Source organism: Hyperoodon ampullatus, assembly GCF_949752795.1.
Source record: "Hyperoodon ampullatus genome assembly, chromosome: 7".
In the NCBI taxonomy this organism is placed as follows: domain Eukaryota; kingdom Metazoa; phylum Chordata; class Mammalia; order Artiodactyla; family Ziphiidae; genus Hyperoodon; species Hyperoodon ampullatus.
This window is the reverse complement of record NC_136920.1, coordinates 29005712-29024899: the sequence shown is the minus strand read 5'-3', so window position 1 is coordinate 29024899 and position 19188 is coordinate 29005712. Positions and strand designations below refer to the sequence as shown.

At 35.5% G+C, this 19188-nt stretch overlaps 1 protein-coding gene across 1 annotated transcript in view; it reads right to left on the bottom strand.

The window, feature by feature from the left end:
- CCDC73 (coiled-coil domain containing 73) overlaps nt 1-19188 on the bottom strand; it is a gene marked incomplete at both ends in the record, with an annotated part of 100671 nt that overhangs the window by 3005 nt on the left and 78478 nt on the right. Inside the window, 5 exons of the mRNA XM_079707917.1 lie at nt 2059-2192; nt 5224-6726; nt 7809-7995; nt 12129-12263; nt 16871-16981. Coding sequence (XP_079564043.1) covers nt 2059-2192; nt 5224-6726; nt 7809-7995; nt 12129-12263; nt 16871-16981 — 2070 coding nt within the window. The remainder of the gene's footprint in view (nt 1-2058; nt 2193-5223; nt 6727-7808; nt 7996-12128; nt 12264-16870; nt 16982-19188) is intronic.

Sequence of the window (19188 nt, the reverse complement as noted above, 5' to 3'; positions counted from 1 at the left end):
TATATTCCCTTTCTGGCTATAAGTCTTCATAAAATTCACTTTTCATTTGGAACAGAAGTTGGCAAACTTTTTCTGTAAAGAGCCAGAGTAAATATTTTCGGCTTTGTGGGCCAAGTGGTCTCCTCACAACTGCTTGATTCTGTCATTGCGATACAAAAGCAGCCAAAGAACTACAGGCAAGGCAAAGCAGTCGGCCGCGTTTGGCCCGCCAGCTGTCATTCAACAGCCCCTGATTTAGAAAAGTGTACATAAGCAAGTAAACAGGCATCATAAAGAGACTACATTGGCCTGGTTTAATCCAGGGATCAAAGCATTTTCAGTAGACTAGGCAAGAGTTGATCTGCTTTTAAATTTGTCCCACATTAGATAGTTAATTGGTAATCAAGGTTCAGCTGGGACAATGATACATAGCATAGTGCTTGATGCCTAGTGAAAATCACTTAGCTAAACAGACATTTAGTGTTTTACATGCACCAGTATTTTGAGAAGAAATTTTTTATATTATGAAAATTGAGAAGGTTATGTAGCATGCAACTAAGCCAAGATACCTAGTCAAAGTCCACTGCAGACTGTGTTCCTAATGACTGGAAAATTACTTCACATTTGTTTCACTGCCTCATCTGTTTTTAAAAATGTAGGACTGTTGTGGGAATATTTCTATGAAAAAGTTTTAAATTCTATAAATATAAATTCTTAACAACATTAATTAACAGAAAAGGCATTAGGAATCAGATACAAAGAACTTCCCTTATTGGGTTTATTATAAAAATGGGCTTGAAAGGGAGATGGGAAATGTTCCATCATACCCTGTTTGAAAACAGGACAATTATCTTAGAAGTATTATGTATTCAACCCAATTAGAATGGGTGTCCAGCTTTGATACTCAAGCTTCTTTTTGCTTTTGCTTTGATTCTATGACTTATCCAATTAGCCAAGGTCAGAACTTAGATTTCCCAGTGCCCGGCCCACTGTGCTTTAGTTACCATAGTTTAAAGATTGTACACTTGAACATCAAGCTGAAACTATTTGTTTCTGTGCTCAATTATGCAAAGGTGGAAAAGGTAAATCCTGATTTTAGTTTCAACTTTCCCAAAGGGAGAGTTATGCTATCTTGAGGTTTCTCCAATTTAAAAATGGAAATTAAATGTACTGTTAGAACCTATTACTTGTTAAGGCTGTGTTAGTATTATAATTTTCACTTTAGATGTGCTAAAGGAAAAGTTGTTTAATGTGCATCTCTAAAATTTAAAATATACAATGACTATGCAGTTTTTTTTTGGTCATTTTTCCTAAACTTTTTAGGTTACCTTTTAGCAGTTATACCTGTAATTGTTTTTTAGACTTTGAACAATACAGCCTTTTTTTTTTAATACAGCCTTTTTTGCACTAAAGTTTTACACACTAAGTTAAAAAACTTACAAATTTTCCAAAAAAAAAATCTGTCAGTTGTAGTTACTTGCTTTTCATATGACATATGGACTCTTGGAGCCATATAATCTCTACAAATACTTTGCTTAATATTTATATCCATACTTGATATATTTATGAATATTTGATCCTTTCACATACTGTGTTTTAATTGAAATAATTTAAAATAGACATTCTTCCTTTGCAATAGTCAGTTTCCCAAAATAATATAAATTAACTTAAGCACTATTAAAAACAACTGAACTCTATTGATTAGATTGTTTAAGGCATCTTTTATTAAAATTTTAAATGCTCAAATGAGAACTATTTTTTTAGTAGTTTAAATAAATAAATAAATGCTCAAATGCCACTATTCCTAAACTTAGGTGACTAAAAAATATAAGTACATAATACACTACCTCACACTGTCCTTCCCAAAACAGGCTGGATTATATCTATTTGATTTATACACTGTGACTTTTTCCTGCTGTTTTCCATCAAACTTAATTGTGAAAAATGGTGCCATGTTGCCCTCTTGATATTATTTTGAAGATCAGTTAGGTCTTAAAGCATCCAGATGCACACAGTTCTACACATATCTGTAGAATTAGCTCACTAAGGTCTGCTCCGCAATATTTTTAATTGACTTACATGTTCTGTGGGAAAAGAAGAATCACAAAAAGTCTTTGCAATTGCATTCCTCTCTTCACTGGGCTGTCCCCTGGGATCTGGATGGATATTCGAGTTATTCAAAATGTCAGCAACTCTGTTAATGCTGGTAGTATCTGGTTGACAAAGAGGAAATGACAACTGAATTTTATTCTCCAGGCGCTCATTTTAGTGACTAAACTTGTTTTTCTCTGATCCTATGCTTTGTATTTAAAAAGTAACAATTTCTATTTTCTTCTCACTTTGAACACTTGTTTCCATAAACTTTGCTCTTACATTAGGCGTTTCATTTCAGAAAACATTTTTATTGCTACTTTCTAAAACCTGCTGATTTCACATTAAAATTAGTGACATGGTATAAATATCTTCTAAAGCAATATAACATACCTTAAAATGTTATCCTTATTCCCCTGGTTACTGCACTGCCTACACATATAGACATTTATATAGTGAACATCTTACCAATTCAAAGGGAAAAGTCTGAACCAACTGAAAGTCAGATTTGTAAAATATATTTAAAAAATTGGCCATGATAAAAAAATCCAACAAAGGGCTATCTAGTAGTGTTAATAAATAGATAACAATGATTTAGAGAAACATGTAAGGTTAAAAGACATTTAGGAGTATCTTTTATAAGTTTGAGTATTTTACAAGATGAATTTCTGTAGAATTTTAGTCATCTCTCCTTCCATCCTAATTTATATCATTGAGATTTAATTTAGAAGAAACGACTTGTGAGAAAACGGTATATGTTAGACCAGTCCACTGACTAACAGCATTAAACTTAACCACAGCATTTGACAGACAAAATTAATGGAATCTGAAGTTTAATACATTTTATTATATCAGGAAAATTACAGTTTGTGAAGTGAGATTTTACAGTGTTTTGGTGTTTTCTATTTTCCCCTATATTACTTCTCCATTCATGTCAGTAAACAAGATATACTTATTTTGCTTTTAATTCCCACATTTTCTTTTTAAAAGTTTCTCAATTTCCTTTTTAAAAGAAGCCTGTTAAGTCAGAAGGCCATGTAAAGCTTTCCTTGTAATCTATATTTCTTCACTGGGTCTAAACGCATATTGTTAAACAGGCAAAGTTCCCGTTAAATCTAACTGTCTTCAACAACCTCAACAACTTTAACTATGAGATTGCTATTAGCAAAATAAACATTTTTATCATGATCATACTTCTGAAACAATAGTTATTTTTAAGTTACATTTATACAGCACCTATATATGTTATGTAGTATATCTCTATGTTAAAATATCTTCAATATTAAAATTTTCAAATACATGAAAGAGTATGAATGTCAATGTACTCATCACCCACCTTCAGTACTTCAATATTAAGTCACATATTTCATCCATTTACCTCCCTCCCTATTTTTTTTTAATTCTGGAGGATTAAAAAAATTGTTTTATAATCTTTTGTTTCTGATTATTTTAAGAATGATCTAAATTTTAGGTAAACTGCAATCCATTTAAGTTTCTTTTGTTATAACTTCCCAAGTTTCCTATACTTTGGTGTGTTTTTTTTTTTTAAACATCTTTATTGGAGTATAATTGCTTTACATTGTTGCGTTAGTTGCTGCTGTATAACAAAGTTTATCTGCTATACGTATACATATATCCCCATATCCCCTCCCTCTTGTGTCTCCCTCCCTCCCTCCCTATCCCACCCCTCTAGGTGGACACAAAGCACCGAGCTGATCTCCCTGTGCTATGTGGCTGCTTCCTACTAGCTAGCTGTCTTACATTTGGTAGTGTATATATGTCCATGCCACTCTCTCACTTCGTCTCAGCTTACCCTTCCCCCTCCCCATGTCCTCAAGTCCGTTATCTACGTCTGCATCTTTATTCCTGTCCTGCCCCTAGGTTCTTCAGAACCATTTTTTTTTTTTAAGATTCCATATATATGTGTTAGCATACGGTATTTGTTTTTCTGACTTACTTCACTCTGTATGACAGACTCTAGGTCCATCCACCTCACTACAAATAACAATTTCGTTTCTTTTTATGGCTGAGTAATATTCCATTGTATATATGTGCCACAACTTCTTTATCTATTCATCTGTTGATGGATACTTAGGTTGCTTCCACGTCCTGGCTATTGTAAATAGTGCTGCAATGAACATTGTGGTACATGACTCTTTCTGAATTATGGTTTTCTCAGGGTATATGCCCAGTAGTGGGACTGCTGGGTCATATGGTAGTTCTATTTTTAGTTTTTTAAGGAACCTCCATACTGTTCTCCATAGTGGCTGTATCAATTTACACTCCCACCAACAGTGCAAGAGAGCTCCCTTTTCCTGGAGGATTTTTAAAGCAAAACTTGCACATTGTTATTTCATGTGGTGGTTTGAAAGAGTAAGACAGTCTCCACTATCTGAACTATTTAATATTGGAATGTATTAATACAGGCATATAATTATTAAGTGATTCAATTTAAAGTGTTTCAAACAATGATAAATATCAATGATATGAAAGGTATTAATGTTACACCTCACTATTACTTGCAAAATAAAAGAACAAAGCTAGATTTGTGGTGCTGAAGGGACAGATAAAAATAGAAAAATTAAGGAAAGAAGGAAAAAATTGGGAGAAGAAAGTGACAACATAGGAGAGAAACTAAAACAGTTCTGAGAGAAGGTTTTTTGTTTTTGTATGTTTTTTGGTTTTGGGGTTTTTTTAGTATAGAAAGAAAAGGAGTAAACATAACACTGGCAGAAGCCATATCAACAACTTCACTGCATTTGCTCTAGAAAGTAAAAAAAGAGACTTGGATTAGGTAGATGTTCCTAAAATTAATGACCCAGACTTGCGGTTGCTTTTGCTATTTTCAGTTCTCTGATAATGAAAGGATTTTTTTTTTTAATTTCCAAAATGCAATTGACCTCTGTACATGTTGATAATACTGGCTCAGATTTAGGTGAAAATAAGTCCACTTCCATTTAAATAAAACTTTTCCTACTTTACATACATATCAATACATATAGGGAGTCTTTTAGGTTTAGGCCAAAAAAAACATATATATAGTAATATAAATAAATTTTCATTTTAAACAATCTTGGTAAAAAATTTTTACCAAGAATAATAAGTAGAAATACAAATTTTAAAAGAATTAAAACATAACCCTTATTTTCTTACCTGGTCCACTATCCTTCCTGTCATCATCCACACCAACATTTTTACAAGGTGTCAACGAAACCATCTTTTTGTTTTCTAATAGACCTATTGGTCTCTTCTTCAGCAACAAAGGAATGCTAGATGTTGAAGTGCTCACTGTTTGACTTTCAATTTCATTTACTTTTGGCCAGGAACTGGGGTCTAAAAAATTCACATATACTAGGGTTTTCTCAGTTTTTTTATCTGAAGTTGAAAGATCAAAGGCTGACCTTCCACTTCTGTTTACTAAATCTCCAGATGGCTTTATGTGAAATGGACATGATTCTTCCAGCCGTCCTTCACTGTAAATTTTTCCTGAAACAATGTCATTTAATGACTCTGTTTTCTCTGTACTATTTAACAATGTATGTTGTCTTTCATTAGGGAAGAGGTCAATTTTTTTTACTTCAGTTATCTGATTCTCATCAATCTGACTCTCTTTACTGGAAAACTGTATTTCTGTGGAAGTTTTCACATGAATAGCAGTTTTCATATCTTTGGCTTGTGACGCATCTATATTCTCATTGTTAATCTGAAGATGGGAAACAGTCATACTGTTTTCTAGATACCCCAAACAGTTCTTAACTTGACTGTTATGCATATCATTCACATTTTTCCTATATATAGTTCTTTTCACAGGGCTTGAGTTGGGTGTCACCAACATAGGCATAATATTAACAGTTTTATCTGAATTCTTTAAAAGTACGTTCAAATTGTCACTGAAAACAGCAGAAGAAATGGGGTGGTTGATTGCTATATCACAGGGAATAGTTAGTTCAGGTTGCTCTGAAGTGTCATCACCAACTTGCTGAAAATCTGAAATTTCTTTAAATGGCAATATGCTACATTCACTTTTTTTATTTAACAGTTGTATTTGTCTTATTTTACATTGTTTATCATCTAACATAACATTACTTGAATCCGGTAAACTATATTTCTGACACTGGACAAGATTCCTTTTTACATCTAGAGATGAATCCCAATCTGCTTTGGTTTGGCAACTATTTGTAATTTCCTTCTCCGTGTCATTTTCTTGAGTCCCTGGAAGCAATCTGAATTGTTTGAATGGTTCATCTTCAGAAACATCTTTTTTATGATTTGTACTGCAAGCCATCTCATCTAAAATACTGTTAAATGCTGTTCTGTTATTTTCAACCCCCAGGTGTACATCTGCATGGTGATGATCTAATCCTTCAGTTCTTTCTGGATGTATCTTTTCTCTTTCTATTGATATATCTGCCACTAAAAAAGAAATATTTGGTGATTTAAATTCTGTACACCCATTATCTTTTTCCAAGTCCACCTTGTCTTGTATTTCTGTAGTAACCACTTTTGTAAAGTCAGTAACATCCAAGGTTTGTCCTTGACTAATTAATTCTTTTTCTATGCCGAGGGTTTTGCTTAGGGAGATTTCACTTTGATTTTCATTCTGAGGTACAATAGTATTAATTTTCTTCTTGGGGCTTTTTTCAAAAGGTTGTAAGTCTGTTATAATGAGAACACAGTAAATTTTAGGGTTATACACAAAAGCCTGCTTTTATAAGATGCATGTTAACTATTTTTATAAAAACATATTTAGCTTTAAATATTTCACTGGCAAGGTATTACACAAATATAATGACACCAATTTTATGTAAATATTGAGTTCCCTTTAATAAGCATGCTAAAATGTTCGACTCTATTCACACTAAATTTTTATTTCATAACAGCGAAAGTATTTTTGGTTTAAAAACAACTAAGTTGAGGGCATTACAAAATGGTTATTTCTCTAGTCTGCTGCTTCCTTTTGGACATACGGTACAATTCCATATAAACACAGCTGATTAGATAAAAATTAATTTACTCTAACGGTCATACTGTAGTTTCTCTTACTACCTAGATGCAGAAATTGCTAGCTGGTTTCTTCAAGGCTAATAATCATCACTTTCTTACTCACTACCTTGTAAATATTTTTAAAATTTGGAATATTTTTGGGCAAAATATATACAATATCTACTTAAGATATTAATTTTATTCATCTGGGTTTTAACCACAGATTTCAAATTTTCAGTATAGTTACAATAATCTGGACTACAAATTTAGGGCATGAAGGGTCTTTTTAATCCAATCATTCTCTCTACAACATCTCCACCAAGTGGTTGTTCAGCCTAGGTTTGAACAACCTTCAAACTACCTTCTTTAAACCACTCTTTTTCAATATGGACGAATCAGTCAATTTTTCAGTGGTTACAGAACGGTCATTTGAACTAAGAAAAGTGCTCTGGAGTCTGGTCATCAAAAGGTTATTGGTAGCTCATTCTTGGCTAATCAGTGAAGGCAGAAACCAGAATGCAAAAAGCCAATGAATAAGTGATGAGAAGGGAAAGCAAAAATGTATTTTTCCCCCTAATATTGACTCTATTGAAGAATAGCTCAAAAGACATACAAGTACTTTTGTTAAAACACATACAAATGGAAAAGTATTTCTCCAATTATACTACTAGGTCCTCAAAGCAAAGACTGTAATTGATATTCCCCTACAATGATCAATATAAAAATTAGAAAATATCAATATAACTTTAGGTTACCTTCATTACCTATAGTGATTTCTTCTATAAATGGGGCTTCTTTCTTTTCCTCCTTTTCTCTGTATTCAGTATCTAAACAACAACTCTCAGTATTTTCTTCCCTTACTTCTTGCCTGGAATTATATTTCTGTATGATGGTGTTTTCTGATTTTTCCACTGACATTTCAGTATTTACTTCTGGAAGGTTCTAGTGTAAAATAGAAAAGATTCCTTTAATGTAAAAACAGATTGTTAAAAAGTGTAAAACATTTGAACAAACTTTGCTAATGAAAGTGGAATCTATATTTCAGTTCAACCATCCAGCAATTTCTATTTGAAAGCCAAATGATTTTTTGACTAAATTTAATATACTGTTCTTTGTAACAAGATCACTGTAAGTTCATTTTGTATAGTCTATCATATTTAAATAAAATGGAGAGCCTTAGATGTTTTCAAACATGCATTCCACATTATTATATAATAACACATATTAAGAACCACTCCTTTATTAAAAGCAAAGTAGTCATGGCAGGCAAACTGTTCTGAGTGTTTGGTATTTTTATGTATCTTTAAAATAGTGAATCAATTCAACACCTTTTTATTCCCCCTAAATATTGAGCACGTATTACATGGAAGCACTGCACTAGGCTTTGGGATACAATGATGAACAAAATATAGTCCCTATCCTCAAAAAACTTATGGTCCACTGGGGAAGATAGTAAAAGAAATGACAGGCAATTTTAATATAGATGGGGATAAGGAGGCACTCCAGGGAGAACAAATGGCATTCACAGATGTTAAAAGCAAACAAAATTATAGTCTTTTCATGTAGTTTTGCTTTGTGGAACTACTTGGGATTTACTTCAGCTTGAGCTTAGATGCTGGGAGAAGAATGGAGAGAAATGAGGCTTGAACTAGGCCTAGGTCGTTAAGGGCCCAATAGGAGTTCCAACTCTACCAGGAAGTCAATGAGAAGTCACTGAAGGATTTAGACAAGGTGATTAATATGAGCTGATTGGAAAGACCACTCTGGCTGCAGTATAAAGAATGGATTAGAGTAATGTTTTCCAAACTTCACTGTTTAAAACCTGCAATAAGAAATAAATATGTTTTACAACACAATGAGCATACCAAGTAACACCAACTCAATGAGATACATTCTAATGTTTTCTATGTTACATTATTTTATTTCATTTTTAGAAGGAATGCCAGTCACGAAACCACCAAACTGATTTCCATGTATCACTAATAGGCTGCACTTAGAAGTCTGAAAACACTGAATTAATAAGGGGAAACAACATGAGGCAGAGAGATGCATCGTAAGAATGCCACAGTAGTCCAGGTGATATCAGCAAAGATGAAAAGCCTAAATAGATTCATGAATTATTTATTAAGCTAATATCAACTGTTGAATGATTGGCTATGAAAACTGAGAGGAGAGTCGAGACTAATTTGCAGAGTTTGGATTAGGTACCTAGGTGACTGGTGGGTGTTATTTACTGAGCTAGAAAACAGGAGTAGGAGGTTTAGAGAAAAATATCACGAGTTCATTTTAAATCTCTTGATGGGACTTTCCTGGAGGCGCAGTGGTTAAGAATCTGCCTGCCAATGCAAGGGACACGCGTTCCATCCGTGGTCCGGGAAGATCCCACATGCCACGGAGCAACTGAGCCTGTGCACCACAACTACCGAGCCTGCACTCTAGAGCCCATGAGCCACAAACTACTGAGCCCACACACCACAACTACTGAAGCCCATGCCCCTAGGACCCATGCTCTGCAACAACAGAAGCCACTGCAATGAGAAGCCCGTGCACTGCAAGGTGGAGTAGCCCCTGCTCACCCCAACTAGAGAAAAGCCCGTGTGTGGCATCGAAGACCCAACGCAGCCAAAAAATTAAAAAATAAATTTTTTAAAAAATCTCTTGAGTTTGAAGAGTTAGTAAGACAAAAAGGTGGGAGATGTCTAATGAACATTTAGATGTATAGAACTGGAACTTTTAGAGAAAACTGAGCTGGAAATGTAGATTTGAAAATCACTGGCAGAGAGAGGGCAGCTGAAGACATACAAGTTGATAAGACTGATTAAGAGTATATTTTAAGAAGAAAGAGAATAAAGAATAAAATGCTAATGAAAATCCCCAAGGGAGAGGCAGGGGAAGGGAAACTTGCAAAGGAGAAGTTTGCAAAGGAGATGGAGAAAAATAGTATGGTAGTTACCAGGAGCTTTGGAGTTGGATAAATATAGGTTCAAATCCTGTTTCAGTACCTATTAGCTGTGAAACCCTAGAAGGGTACTTACAGAGTTGACCCTTGAACAACATGGCTTTGAACCGCACAGGTCCAATTATACACAGGTTTTCTTCAATAGTAAATACTACAGCACTACACATCTGCAGTTGGTTGAATCTGTGGATGCTGAACCATCGATGTGGAGGAACCGCGTATATGAAGGGCCAACTATAAGTTATACACAGATGTTTGACTGCTCCGAGGGTTGGTGCCCCTAACCCTCGAGTTGTTCTGGGGTCAACCACTTTAAGAGTTATCCATTGCTGTATAACAAATACCTCAAATTTGGTGGTTTATAACAGCAAACATTTATTATCCCATAGTTTCGATGGGTCAGGAACTTAGGAATGGCTTGGCTTGCTGGTTCTGACCCGGGTCTCTCAAGAGGGTCTAGTCAAGCTGTCTGTCGTGTGAAAAACTTTAACTGGAGCTGGAGGTTCTGTTTCTAAGAAGGCTCACTCCCGTGGCTAGCAGCTGTGGGGGCTGTCGGGTGGAGGAGTGCCTCAGTTCTCTTTTATGTGGCCTTTCAACCTCCAGAGCCCCTCTTCACTATGTGGCCTCTCTGGCAGAATAGCTGGGACTTCATTACACGGCTCAGAGAGAAAGAGAGAGAGGCGGAGAGACAGACACAGACTGAGAGACAGAGAGCGTGTTCACCCACACTCTCACAGAAACCACCGTCTTCTTCTAACCTAATCTCAGAAGTATTGTAACATTGCATCACTTCTGCTATAGTCTATTAACTAGAAGCAAGTTACTAAATCCAACTCACACTCAATGGAGGGTATTACAAAAGAACATGAACACCAAGAGGTGGGAATCACTTGGTGCCACTCCTCAGTATATACCTTCCAAAAATTAAAAGCAGAGATTCAGGGCTTCCCTGGTGGCACAGTGGTTGAGAGTCCACCTGCCGATGCAGGGGACACGGGTTCGTGCCCTGGTCCGGGAAGATCCCACATGCTGCGGAGCGGCTGGGCCCGTGAGCCATGGCCGCTGAGCCTGCGCATCCGGAGCCTGTGCTCCACAACGGGAGAGGCCACAACAGTGGGAGGCCCGCATACCGCAAAAAAAAAAAAAAAATTCCCACAAAGAAAAAGCCTAGATAGCGTCACCAATGAATTGTACATAATATTTAGTAAGTAACACTAGTTCTACACAATACTCTTTCAGGAGGAAAGAACACATTCCAACTCAATTTATATGGCCAGTATTACTCTGATACAAAAAACAGACCAAAAGAATGCAAAGAAAAAACAAAACTTACATATCAATATTCCTCATCAATTCAAAACCCCTAACATAGCATTAGCAAATCAAATCTAGCCATATATAAAAAGGATAATACATATCCCAGGAATCCAAGGTAAATTTAGAAATTAATTAATGTAATTAATTGGTTAATACTGACACATTAACAGAATAAAGAAAAAAAATATGATCTCAATAGATACCGAAAAAGCATTTGACAAACTTTAATACCCACTCATGATAAAAATTCATTCATGATAAAAACTCAGCGAAAAAAAAAACAAAAAAACTCAGCAAACTAGGAATAGAAGGAAACTTCCTCAACCTAACAAAGAGCATATACAAAAAAATCTGTGGCTAACATAATATGAAATGATGAAAGATTAAACACTCTCCATCTAAGATGAGAAGTAAGGCAAGCATGTCAACTCTTACAACTTTTATTTAACACTGTACTAAAGAGTCCTAGATAGGGCAATAAGTTGAGGAAAAAAATAAAATGTATACAGAGCAGAAAAAGAAGTAAAATTTATCTGCCTTAAATTCTCAGATGACATAATCATATACATAGAAAACTCCAAAGTCCAACCAAAAAAACCTACTACAATAATAAGTTAATTAAAAAGGTAAAAGGAAAAAGAAAAGGTAAAAGTATACAAGGTCAATGTACTATGTACAATGTACAATGTATACGAATTTTTAAAAGTTGAGAAACGGAAAATATGAAGCATGGAGAAAATCATCAGTGATGGTCCTAATTTCTTTAAGAGCTTATACCCCCAACATACTTGAATTTTACCTGAAACTTCTTGTCTTCCTCAAACTTTTTCTGATCGCATAATTCGTCATAATGTTCTTGTAACTTAGCATGAGTTTCTTTAAGTGATGATAACTCATTTTTAATCTCATTAATTTCTCCATTAAGTTCTTCAACCTAATATAACATTTAACCAAAATGAACACGTATATAAATTTATTTTGTATAAAAATACTTTATTAACACAAGTCTTTGGAAATAGTAAAAAATGAAAACATTCCCAAAGTAATTACTAATATTAAAAGCTACCATTTATTGAATTGTGCTGAGTACTTAATAAATATAATTTCATACTCATAAAAATCCTGTGAGGTATTTTTAGTCTCCAATTTACAGGCGAGAAATGTGAGGCTCACAGACGTTTAAGTAACTTGCCCAAGATCATGTAGATATAAAGTGGCAGTCAAGATTCAAATCCAAGGCTAAGTCTAGGGGTTGTGCTTTCAAGTACTAGATTAAACTACCTCTTGTTACAAATGAAAAATTAATTTATTTTTAATCATAAAAATTCTATAAAAGTTACCACTTCATTGCTTTCTTAAAGTTTTATTTTCTTGTTGCAAATTAGATATACAGATTTTACCTCAATTAGATGAAGAATACTGAGCACTAAGCAGTACAATAGAAACTGACTCTTCAGCCTAATACTTACATCTACACACTGGGCTTTTACTGGCTATAAAATTTCATAATCTTTTTCTTGGGGGGGGTTCTCCTTCATAGGAACCTCAAATGTAAGACAAAGTAAGTTCCATTGAAGAGAAAAATACCTTTTTGTCATAAAATATTACAAAAGTTTCTCTTAATTTTAAATGACCAAAAATTCCACAAGTGCTCTCTATCCCATCCTCTCCTGTCTCCCCCTGCCCCCCCTTTTTAAAAAGATTTTTTTGATGTGGACCATTTTTAAAGTCTTTATTGAATTTGTTACAATATTGCCTCTGTTTTATGTTTTGGGTTTCTCTGGCCGCGAGGCATGTGGGATCTGCTCCCCGACCAGATATCGAACCCGCACCCCTGCATTGGAAGGTGAAGTCTTAACCACTAGACCGTCAGGGAAGTCACTCCCGTCTCCCTTAGAGCTTAGCTCTAGCAAAGATCTCTTCTCTCCTGCCTAGTCTCAGTCTTTCCCACTATACCATCATGTTTTCAGCCCACAAATATGCTCTTGTCACGTTCCTAACTTTTTTCTCCTTGACTCAATTACTCTCTCTCTTACTTCTTTTTTTTTTTTTTTTTTTTTTTTATTTATTTATTTATTTATTTTTTTGTGGTACGCGGGCCTCTCACTGTTGTGGCCTCTCCCGTTGCTGAGCACAGGCTCCGGATGCGCAGGCTCAGCGGCCATGGCCCACGGGCCCAGCCGCTCCGCGGCACATGGGATCCTCCCGGACCGGGGCACGAACCCGTATCCCCTGCATCGGCAGGCGGACTCTCAACCACTGCGCCACCAGGGAGGCCCTCTCTTACTTCTTAAAATAAAGTCCACTCTTACTACTTTCAAATTCTAATCTCTCACCACTCCTTAACAACCGACTTCTGCCCTCATTGTTCTACTGATTATTCTTCTCAGCTATCACCTGCAAATTAGCCAAAGGACTTGTTCCAAGTTTCACACCATTTAACAGCACTGTAGCTCGACTATGTTGACTACTTATTCTTGAAATAGCCTCTTTTCTTCATTTTCATGGTACTACTCTCTCTTTATCCTTCTACCTTTCTCACCATTCTTATCAGGCTCCCTCTCCCCTCCTGCCCCAATATACACACACTAACCACTCGCAAAATGTTGGTGTTCCCCAATGCTCTTTCTTCTTTAGCCTTCTCTTCAAGTCTACCACTCCTTCCACAGATGACCTTATCATACCCTCAAATTTCATCTTTATGCTAATAAGTCTTAAATCTATATCTCATCTCCCAACCTCTCTCCTAAGATTAGATTCACGTTTCCAAATGCATGATATACATTTCAAGTCAGATGTCCTGCCGTCACCATAAATTCATCAGTTCCCAAATTAAACTCATTTTCATCCACCAAATGTGCTTCTCCTTTCACATTCCTTATGTCAATTAGTGACATTATTATTCTGCTCATTATATTAATCTCAGAATCACAGTTTACTCCTTTTCCTTCTAAAATCCATTATACATAAAATGTCACTAATCCTGCTAATTCTACCTCCAAAATGCTTCCTGTATCTATCCCTCTTCTCTGTTCTCACTACTGTTGCCCTAATTTACACCCTCATAGGCTCGTGGTTAGATTATTTGCAACATTCTTCTTACTGATCTCTTTCCATAACGCCATTCTCCATACTGTTGCAAGAGTTATTTTTCTAAAATGCAGATCTATGTCACTTTTCTGCTTAAAAAATCTCAATGGCTTCCCATTACTTATAAAATTCAACTTCCTTAGTAAAGAACTCTTCAGAAGGTGATCTCAACCTAATTTCCACCATCACATTCTAGATCAGACTATTCATCATCCTTGAGAATGCAGTTTCATGCCTCCATCATTTTTCCCTTTCTTAAATGGAATACCCACAGAGTGGAATGGGAAGTATAGGAAGCAGGCACCTTCTGCCTGGTGAAACCCTATTCATCTTTCAAGTCCAAATTCTAGTGTCATCTTTTCTCTAAAACTTTCTCCAGCCTAGTTAAACAATATGATTTATTTTGTGCTTTCATAGTAATTTGTTAATACTAATGTTAACACTACTAAAAACACTCAACACTATTGTGGTTAACTTAATAATTACCTGTCTTTTGAGAGTGTGAGCTCTTTAAAAATCTTTGTTTTTTAGGCATCTTTGAAAATCCAGCACCTAGAATAGTGCCTAACACATAACAGATGCTCAACATATGTTGTGAATTGAATTCCTTTTTTGATACCCCCTTTCCCTAAATAATTTCTCAACATCCCCATTTATTATCTTTTTATCTATACACAACCATTGGCTGTATAACTAGCCAAATAAAAAGATACACATACCATGTTCTTTAAGACATCTCAATGAGTTTTAAATATATTATCTAGTAATATTCACTGTTTAATTTGTACAGTGTTTTCACTGTTTATTTTTTTTAAACAGCAGTATATGATTTCATCTTATTTTTGCCAGTATCTTTTAATGATTTTTAAAAACCCATCTTGATCCAATCTCAGTAGCAACATTATAATTGTCCTTCACTCAAGAATGGTGAAAAACTTATATCAAGATAGAAATACAATTAAAGATTAGATCTGACCTCCCATTCAAGAAAACTCCTATAGAACCAAAGCAGCTTTTTAGAAATTTACCTATGTTCTGTTTAGTATGAAATCATATGGAAGTGAAATGATTGTAGATGCTAAAAATACTAAGACAAAACCAATTTTATCTAAATTATAGACTGTGGCCTCACCAGTGAAGCTGAATGCTTATTTTCTTAATTCAATTGACTTTTTTTTCTTGGGGGAGGGACATACTTGAAATATCACTAGGAAAAATAAATGCTTAATTTTCTCTTATCTCAACTAATTCTTTTTGGTGTGGCTGGCATATTCAAGTTTATATTCTCTTTTTACTTCATAGTTTCCTTATCCTGACAGTACTATTTCCATGATCTTTTAAGCCGTAGAAATGAGAAGGAAGTGTTGGGGTGCAAGGTAAATTAGCTGAAGCTAAAATGAAAATTACTATGCTTGTTGCTTAATGACAAACTTTACCTATTTAGGGTCCACTAAGCATTTTATAGTATTCTGATACAATTAATTACAAAATATTTTTTGAGAATTAGGTAATGCTTATCAAATTCATCAGTGAAGATTTGATCTCTTCAAAATACAGATTAAGAGAACATGTTAGCTGCAAATGGATCAAAAAATGAAGAATTACTTACATAACAATTTATATCAAACAAAATCATCTACAGAATAGTATGCATATATATATTATTATAAAATATATTAGTATAGTATTAGAATTATATATTATAATTAGTATAATAGTTTAAAATATAATCTTACTTACCCAAAATATAGCTTTCATAAACTCTTAAATAATTACCTTCTATTTTTTTTAGTTCTTTTAAAAGAATTGAAGGCAATAAAAATAGATAATAAAGTAGAGTAATCGACTTGGGGGTTCACCAGTCTTAAAAGTGAACCTTATATTTCACAACTTTAATTTACATCACTTTTCACTTTTATTATCTACTTCACTGAAATTAAAATTTAATGTAAAATAAAGAGTGTGCTTTAAGGAAATAGTCATGTTTATAATATAACAATTCTCATGATAAAATGTTAATACTATAGAACCCAACTACTGTATATATGTTCTAAACATGGCTTTAATACAAGTCAACAAAACTGCTGAGGAAGGCTGAAGAGATCAGCTAACAATAAGACCTATATAATTCTTTATGATAATCATTTACTAAAACACTATCAATGGTTTTGTGAAAAGGAAAATTAATTTTTATTTGTCACATACGAAAAGTCATACAAAATATACATAAATACACACATATATGTATGGTTTTTCATGCACGAAAGCATTACAGAAAATTTTATTAAATTAGCTTTAAAAACATTCACTTCTTAGAAATATAAGTACAAGAAGACAATGTGTCTGACTTCATTCCTATATTATTTTTGCAATATTTTCTTAGCATTTAATAGTTATTTTAAATGTCTACTACTTCAAATATTTTAATATTTTACTATTTAATAAACCTACATGCTTTTCCCAAGTTTCTAGTGATTTCTCATGCTTGTTTTGAAGACTAAGGAACTTTTCTTCATTTTCTTTCACCTTCTCCCTTTGCAGCTCATTATCTCTTTCAAGGGTCTGCAATAAAATTAATTATCCAAAAAATAATCAATACCACATTAATGAATTTTGATGTGTTTTATGTTGCTTGGACCTTTGATTCTAACATGCTGAAAGTGCCATACAGATCAGTGATAATGTGCTACCTCAACAATAATTTTCATAAATTAACAGAAAGGTGCTTATAGTTTAGTGAACAGGAAATAGGGGGAGGTTATGAAAAAGAAATGGCTATAAAAGGGTATAAAAACATTGCCATTATTCAGTTTCACTGCATAAGTTTTAATGTACTGAAAAAGTAATATAAACTACAGCACTGAAAAATATGAAATGTAGCACAATCCAGCCTAACCCTACTAAAAATTTTTATCTACCACAGAACGTATTTTCCACATCTGTTTATTTCAGAAATTAATTGGCTAGAAAACTCTTAAATACAATTTAAATTTTTAATTTCAAATTAACACTTTTTTAGTAGAACTTCAATATTTACTATATTAACTTATTACTTCATAAATTAACTTATTATATAATCACCACCACACTCCCCTCTCCTGTTCCCAAAAAACCTTTAAAGGGTAAAAATACTACTGTTTTCTAAGACAAGGGTTTAAAAGCAATTAAATCAGTGTCACCAGTATTATTAGGTTTCTTCAGTGTCTGCTGATAATCCAAGTAAACTTCTGTAAAAGGACAAATAGTAAGAACTCTCCCTACATGTCTAATATATCTGAAATTTTTATGTTCATTTGTTTATCATTATTAAAGCTAAGTACATTCAGGGTAAACATCCAAGCCACACAAAGGATAGAAAGAAAAAGCAAAGTTTTCCTCTACTGTTTTTCCAGCTCTCCTCCCCAGAGGTAACCACTCTAGTAGTTTCTTGTGTATCCTTCCAGAAATTATCTATAAGCATACAAGTACATAAAATATAGCTTTTTAAATAGAGATGAAACCACATCATACATACCATGTTGTTCTGCAATCTGCTTTTCTAAAAATATGAATAATGTATCTTGCTTAATTTCCATATCATTATATATAGATCTATCTCATTTTAAAGGCTTCATAGGCCTAGGGGACTTTCAAGATGGCAGAGGAATAAGACATGGAGAACACCTTCCTCCCTACAAATACATCAAAAATACACCTACAGAACAGCTCCTACAGAACACCTACTGAATGCTGGCAGAAGACCTCAGACTTCCCCAAAAGGCAAGAAACTCCACACGTACCTGGGTAGGGCAAAAGAAAAAAAAAAAACAGAGACTAAAGAATAGGGATGGGACGTGCACCTCTGGGAGGGAGCTGTGAAGGAGGAAAAGTTTCCACACACTAGGAAGGCCCTTCACTGGCGGAGACGGGGCAGGGGGGAAGATTCGGAGCCACGGAGGAGAGTGCAGCAACAGGGGTGCAGAGGGCAAAGTGGAGAGATTCCCGCACAGAGGATCGGTGCCGACCAGCACTCACCAGCCTGAGAGGCTTGTCTGCTGACCCACTGGGGCGGGTGGGGGCTGGGAGCTGAGGCTCAGGCTTCAGAGGTCAGATCCCAGGGAGAGGACTGGGGTTGGCTGTGTGAACACAGCCTGAAGGGGGCTAGTGCACCACAGCTAGCCAGGAGGGAGTCCGGGAAAAGTATGGAGCTACCGAAGAGACAAGAGACCATTGTTTTGGGGTGCGCGAGGAGAGGGGATTCAGAGCACCACCTAAACGAGCTCCAGAGACGGGCACGAGCCGTGGCTATCAGCACAGACACCAGAGACTGGCATGAAACACTAAGGCTGCTGCTGCAGCCACCAAGAAGCCTGTGTGCAAGCACAGGTCACTCTCCACACCTCCCCTCCCGGGAGCCTGTGCAGCCCGCTACGGCCAGGGTCCCGTGATCCAGGGACAACTTCCCTGGGAGAACACACGGCACGCCTCAGGCTGTTGCAATGTCACGCTGGCCTCTGCCACCGCAGGCTCACCCGGTATTCCGTACCCCTCCCTCCCTCCAGCCTGAGGGACCCACAGCCCCCTAATCAGCTGCTACTTTAACCCTGTCCTGTCTGGGCAGGAGCAGATGCCCTCAGGCAACCCACACGCAGAGGCGAGGCGAAATCCAAAGCTGAACCCCAGGAGCTGTGCGAACAAAGAAGAGAAAGGGAAAGTTCTCCCAGCAGCCTCAGGAGCAGCAGATTGAATCTCCACAGTCAACTTGATGTACCTTGCATTTGTGGAACACC